At 31.6% G+C, this 7,241-nt stretch overlaps 1 protein-coding gene across 1 annotated transcript; it reads left to right on the top strand.

Moving 5' to 3' along the window:
• The first annotated feature begins 3,121 nt into the window (after positions 1-3,121).
• Positions 3,122-4,057, top strand: LOC101576021 (taste receptor type 2 member 125-like). The gene has a single exon (XM_023709460.1). The coding sequence runs from the start codon at positions 3,122-3,124 to the stop codon at positions 4,055-4,057; it is 936 nt and encodes a 311-aa protein (XP_023565228.1).
• The last annotated feature ends 3,184 nt before the right edge of the window (positions 4,058-7,241 follow it).

Genomic DNA, 7,241 nt, shown 5'->3' with positions numbered 1-7,241 from the left:
GGAAACATTATTTTCTTCAAATTTGAAAGTTACATTACTAAAAATGAAGGAAGAGCTTCAATACAAGTTTTGCTTAAAATGATACAAAATCTTAAAACATAATTTACTTTTATTTAAAACAATAACAGATATGTGACTCTATGTAGCTACCTGATTATTATTGTATATACTGACCTAAGCACAGAGGCATACAGATGGAATATGTTTGAACTAATTTAGATTATTTACATTTGGTATAGTCAAAGTACAAATCTTGTTGCAAATGAGAAAGTTTAAGTTAAATACACTAACCTCATATATAAATATGGCTAAATGTAAAAATTAATTCAGAACCAGGTTAAGATACTGCCTGTATTTCAGGAATTAACTTTTTATTCTGCCTTCTAAGTGAAGGGTTAAGACAATTATCACTGAAGGAATTCTTTTATTTTAATTTTACTTAATTTTGTTAGTGATTGGGATTTCTTTACTTACTGCAACTGCATGACAGGTAGTAAGACCTTTAATATTTACAATAACAATTACATTCTTCTTTTCCCTAGATTAAGCTTGCTGATTACAGCACAATGAAGAAAAATTAATTAGTTTGCTCCAGTGGAGCAGTTAATGTAGCAAAAGTGAAATACATACTTCGTTTCTCTCTGTAACCAGCTTGCTTGTACTCCCTCTGCCTTTTAATACACAAGTATTTACTTGCTCATTTCACAAGTTAGGCTAAGTTTAATGAAGTACATAATATTACTTACAAATACAGTACTAACAAAACACGTTATTAATTTCAAACCATAGTGATTTTATAATTATTTAAATTTATCTTGCATTTTATAGTTAGAAAAGGTTTAAATATTATTTATATTCAATAAAGATTTTGTTATGAACTAATTAACAATGTGCTGGTATCGTTGAGTTATAGGGCATTAATACTCACTAAAAGACACATGCTACTGTGTTTAGCTGCTATTAAACACATTATCTGCCAATACGGAGGTTTCTATTGGTTATATCAATAGGATACTTCAAAGAATCTTAAGCAAAAAGATTTAGAATGCTGCAAAATAAATTAATGTTTGTTTTTTACTTGAAGCAATGTGTTCCCTGTTCCATATCTTCTCCTTTAAAATAAAAGATTTTACTCTTGTTGGGGCTTTGTTCTGTTTTTGTCTGGGATCTCTGTGATCAAACCTAGGACTTTAGTCATGCTAGGTTGTGAATCATTGCGTTGTGCTCCTCCATACCTTACAAATTGCAACTAAAAGTTTGTTCTTTCTTTTTGTATTTAGTGCAGGGTCTACAGGGTCTCACTACTAGATCGGACTCATAGTGATCCTCCTGTTTTTCAGCCTCCCCAGTGCTCTAATTACAGGAATACACCACCACTCCCAGTTGGAGGAATTCTTTTAACATACATAAATCTTTCCTCATGTGCTGTTTGAGAGGAAATCTAAAATGTCCAGTGAGACCTGTGCAGTATCGTGCCCGAGGGCGATTTCCTCAGGTTAAGAATAACTACTGCTAGGGACCTAAGTTCGGTTTCCTTTGTAGAATCCCCTAATGCTATAGTAATAGTCCCACCCCACGCTGCCCTACCCCACAGTGATTTGCATTCCTTTTTGCTTTCCTTCATGAGCTCATCTGTGTTACAAGGAGTCAAGCAAGAGTGACCTGCCTGCTTCTACATTATGGTATGCTTGCTTCAATAGATAGGAATTTCCTGAATTTTGCTGAGATTGCCCTATTTTTCTTTTTCCCTCCTCCAATTGAAAGATTTTTGTGCATGCATTGGATTCACATTCTTTGCTTAGTATTGCTTCTGTGTTTGGGGATGTATTAGAGCTTCTAAATTAAACATGTATTTTTTTGTGCTAGGTCTGAAATTTATTGTACATTTTTGTAGTGTCTCGGGCAGCATTATCAATATTCCCTGTGTGTTCATATGCCTATTCTTTAACAATTAGCAAGTTGGCATAGAATGATTTTGTCGTGTAGTCTATTCCACATTTTTACTAAGAAGCATATCATCCTTCATGTATCTTTTCATTCTTGGGGTGATAACCAAGCACATGAAAGCTGTGAAAAGTGATTGGCAGGTAGGTAAAACCCGAAGGTCTTCAGTGCTTATGAAGGAAAGCGTGCTAGAAGTTGGGAGAGGCACAAAATGTGGGAGATTTCTTTTTCTGTGTGTATGAACACATTCACTTCTATTAATTCTTTATGAAATAGCAGATAGATTTCTAGCTCATTCATATGCACAGACAATTATTTTAAAATTTTATGGAATGTTTATGTTTAGCGTTATGTTATTGGAGATACAAAGTGTTTTTAAAACAATGCCTGGACAATTATGATACTAAACATGAGATGAGTTCATGTTTACAGTTTATCCAGTGAATATATTGAATTATTAAAGTAGAAAGGGGAAGAACAGATTCCAGTAAGTGGAAAGGAAAGGTGAGAAAGAGAGAGAGAGAGAGAGAGAGAGAGAGAGAGAGAGAGAGAGAGAGAGAGAGAGAGAACACTAAGGTTTATTACCTGTATCCAACATTGAAGGAGTAATGACCACAAGAAATTATTAAACAACTCTGAGAGCTTGTAGGAAGAGCTTTGTAGACTGTCTCAGTGGATCTCTGATTACACCTAAATTTGAAATTTATTTAAATCTTCATGGCCTAGAAAATTCCATATCCCTGTTCATATTGTTTCCTGCTACATGTGCTAAAATTTTGTAATATTACTTAGCCAAAACTCATTTTGCCAGAATAAACTGTATAGGTGAAGCAAACATATCAAAATTATCCAATTAAATATATCCTTGTTTTCTTCTCAGTGAATAAGAATGGATGTTTCCTTTCAACATCAACAGCAAAAGATTTTAGGCTCTTATGCATAATGCTCATGATGTCTGCCTGAATTTGAACTGGAACGTCAAGAATAATTCAAAGTTTTCAGGAAGAAAAACTATGAATCAAGTCTTCAAGAAATCTTAGTTTCCTGTTTTGGAAGTACACAAATGATTTTTTAAAGTGAAAATATTTTTGAATCTTTAATCAAGTGTACTTCTCATTTTAAATGTATGCATTAAAGTTCAGCAGTGACAATTGAAATCAAGGCATCCTCACAGACAATGAGTAAGTTCGTGCAGATCATGTGTATAGTCATTTTATATGTTGAGTTCATAACTGGAAATTTAGGAAACGGCTTCATAACAGTGGTGAACTTCATGGTCTGGATCAAGAGAAGAAAGATCACTCTGTTTGATCAAATCCTCACTACTTTGGCAATTTCCAGAATTTGTCTGCTCTGGTCAGTAGCCATATACATATTATCGATTTTTTACCCAGGCTTGTTGCCTGAAACAACGGCAAAAATGGTTGGTTTTAGCTGGACAGTTTCTAGTCATTTTAACATCTGGCTCACGACATGTCTCAACATATTTTATTTTTTCAAGATAGCCAATTTTTCTAAATCTATATTTCTTTTTCTTAAATGGAGAGTTAAACAGGTGGTTTCACTGACCTTTTTAGTGTCATTGGTCTTGTTGCCTTTATACATTATACTGACAAACCCATATCTCGATACTTGGATTAATGGATATGAAAGGAATATGTCAGACATTTTCAATTTGATTAACTCCACACAATTGTTTAAAAATATTTTACTCAGAAGCAGTATATTTGCATTCATACCCATTACTGTGTCCATGACTACTTTTCTCTTGCTCATCTTCTCCCTGTGGAAACATCTGAAGAGGATGCAGCAGAGTGTCCGCGAGTCCAGAGATGTCAGCACCACGGCCCACATAAAAGCTTTGCAAATTACAGTTGCCTTCCTCCTCCTGCACGTCGTTACTTCACTTTCTTTTTTCATACAAATTTTGAGCTTTGAATTGCTGGATAAATCATTCATGTTTTTATTTTGCCATGTTATTCTTTTTGCTTTCCTTTCAGGGCATTCATGTGTCATAATTTTGGGAAACAAAAAGCTGAGACAGACATCTTTTTTCTTGCTTCAATGGCTAAGGTGCTGGTCCAAAAACGTGGAGCCTTCAGCCCCCCACTAAACTTTCAATATCACTATACATATTTTTAGAAAGATTAATTCAAAAGAAATTCTTGTATATTATATATTTGTTATCTAATATTCTTGCATTCTGTATAACTTTGATAATTTAAAAAATGTAGGCTCATCCCTTCCCTAAAATACAAAAATAAATAAATAAAAATAATAATGTAGGTTCAAAATAAACACTATCAAAGTATATTTCAACTCAATAAGTACATTTTAAGTATTTATTTTAATATACTCATAAACAGAATGTCATTTTTGAAATCCTAAATGTTCAAGAATTTATGAATTTTGAAACAATCATATAACTTTCCAAAATTTTAAAGTGAGGTAAGAAAGATATGTGTTAGTATTCCCTTAAGACCATTACTAAAAATTGAACTCTATAATTTTTATATGAATAAAGAAACATTAAGTGTATGAATTTACATCATAAATGCAGAACATAGTTGCTTTAATGTATGATTTAATTGTCATGTCAATATAAAATAGAAATAAAATTTTTGAGTCACAAGGCTATTTATCCCATTAACCCATTCTCAAATTTAAGACATTTCAGAATATTTGTCTTCATTAAGAATATGATTTTTATATGTGGAAATATATGACATATTTTATTATTCTGTGCAACAACAAATTTTAAATTTAAATCCAATATATGAAATCATTCTGAAAATGGAGTTCTTGTTAAGTAGCATCCTAGACATTTTTCTTTGAGCTTATGTTGCATTAGGTACATGGGCTACTGAGGAGGAAAACAAACAGTTTGTAATAGGGATAGAAATTTATAACAATGTTGGCCACCATATAATAAATATGAACTTTGATTAACTTTATGTGATAATAATATTGATTGTATTATAAAAAAATAATTTCATGAAGGAAAAATTAGACAAAATAGACACAAGATTTATGGTGAAGGCAGGAAAAGATGGTCATATGTCAGTTATTCTGTTTTATTGAATATTCCTTAAGATATAGTCCTGTATAGTTGTAGAAATGAAGAATTCTTGTGGTATATGTTCATTCATAATCTTCAAATGTAGGTTTGTTTTAGGAATATATTCCCTTGTTTTTCTAATGTCATTTTTCATTTACATCTTTGTTCAATAAATGAGTTCTTGAAAAAGAGTAGTCATTTATAATTGGCTGTGATTAAAATAAGATATAGCATTTAAGTAACTGGGTAATCTGTCTTACTTATTACCTATTGATATTCCTGTGTATTTGATTTTATTTTTTTCATGGTTAATCTGAGTTTCTGACATGACAGAGACTTATTCTATAGTATACAAAAATATCAAAAACTTTAAAATAATACCTTCTACAGCAAGAAAGTTCTTCCTACAGTATAGAACATCAGCTGGAAGAGATTGTTCACAGCTACATCTAAATATTGTGGGGAAATGACAGTAAATAATACGTACTTAGGGGCTCATAACAAATGTTCTTTTTTTATAACAGAGGGTTATTTTCCTAATGAGTGCACAAGGTTTCATTGTTTATATTAGTTTTCTGGATTAAAAATCACAAGTACAAAATTGTCCAATGTGTTGTGTGATTTAAACACATTTTTGTACAAAGAAAACCATATCATTGAAATATAATTTTTTAAATGATTAAGTTGCTTTATTTTAATCATGTATAATTACTTTTGTATGTGTTTATTTATCTAATAAAATTGCTTTAAAATTCACAATTCTAAGCTTTTGTGGTGATGACTGATATCTTTATAAAATCAGAATTAGCTGATATTATGCTTAAGCAGTGAGAATAATACTGATATTACCTTAGAATAAAATACATTTTTACATAATCTTAGCAGGATTTTTTCTAATTTTTCATATAAGACTCTAGTAAAACATTTTGTCAAATGCTGTAGTTGTATTTATTTTGATAGCTGTACACATTTATTTATCTACTACAGGCATCCAGTTACTCTGCAGATCCTTTTGTGTGAAACTGTCATCCAACTCCAACACCTGCAGATACTCAACTATTCTCTGTCTCTACAGTTTTGCATTTTCAGACTGTTACATAAAGAGGACATTGGGCAGTACCTGAGATTGAATTCTTTTATTCAGTGCACTGTATATGCAACTCACCCCTGTTCAATTTAGGTCTGAAGAATAAGTCATTTATGAATACATTACCATTTGCTTTACAACTGCCTGTGAATGACTTTTTATGTGGTTTGCAATATTTGGTGAATACAAATAAAATTATAAACATATTAAAGTTTCAACTTTATTTCATTATTTAAGATGGTTATATATTTCCTTTTTCTCCAACCAATTAAAATAATGACACATATTAACAGTTGTAAATAAAATGAACATTTTATTCTACTCTATAAGTTATTTCAATATGAAATATATGCATATTCACATTAGTATTTATTATAATGAAATTGCAACATGTGATGGAAATTGAAATTCCAAAAGTATATACAAAGACAAGAAAAGCAAATTCTAAAGAATACAAAGGCAAATAAATCACACAATAAATATTATTAAAAATTATGTGTCACAAGACATGTGATTGATTTCACATTTAAAAGAAAACCCATCAGAATAATGGCAGATTTCTCTTCACAAACTAACAAAAAAAAAAAAAAGAAGAGACTGGAGCAAAGTACTTCAAGTCTTGCAAAAAAAAAAACAAATTCCAACCCAGATTGCTATAACTTGAAAAATTCTCTTTCAAATTTATTGGGGAAGTGAAACACTTCCATGACAACAAACAACTAAAGAATTTCACGACGACAAAGCCAATCCTACACAGACTCCTACAAGATATTCTAGAGAGGGATCAAAAGGACCACAACTCCATGAATTAAAATGGAAAGAACCTACCAAATAGGGCAAACAATTAAACACAGGAGAAAAAGAGGTATACAACAGTTTGTTAATTATTCTTTTGTATACAGCAGCAAAATATTTCCATCAGCATACTCTACAAATGGACTTCTCCTGCACCCTATGGGTCATGATTCTATCCAGGTCTACAGGGTGGATATCAAGCAAATAGCAGTAGCTCAGTGGCACAAGTGACACCTGGCTACCAGTAAGTGTCATGGACACTGTCCAGGTCTATGACATACTAGAACTTTGTGCAATATCCTATCCCCAAACTGTTAGAAGTGCTGGTCATATATTTGCCATTCCAGTATTTCTGTT

Source organism: Octodon degus, unplaced genomic scaffold (assembly GCF_000260255.1).
Source record: "Octodon degus isolate 3935 unplaced genomic scaffold, OctDeg1.0 scaffold00012, whole genome shotgun sequence".
Classification (NCBI taxonomy): domain Eukaryota; kingdom Metazoa; phylum Chordata; class Mammalia; order Rodentia; family Octodontidae; genus Octodon; species Octodon degus.
Note: the sequence above shows the minus strand (reverse complement) of the source record. Positions and strands in the feature narration are given on the sequence as shown.

Excerpts from the sequence above, each read along its gene's own strand:
- LOC101576021 (XM_023709460.1), top strand. The coding sequence starts at position 3,122 with ATGAGTAAGTTCGTGCAGATCATGTGTATAGTCATTTTATATGTTGAG.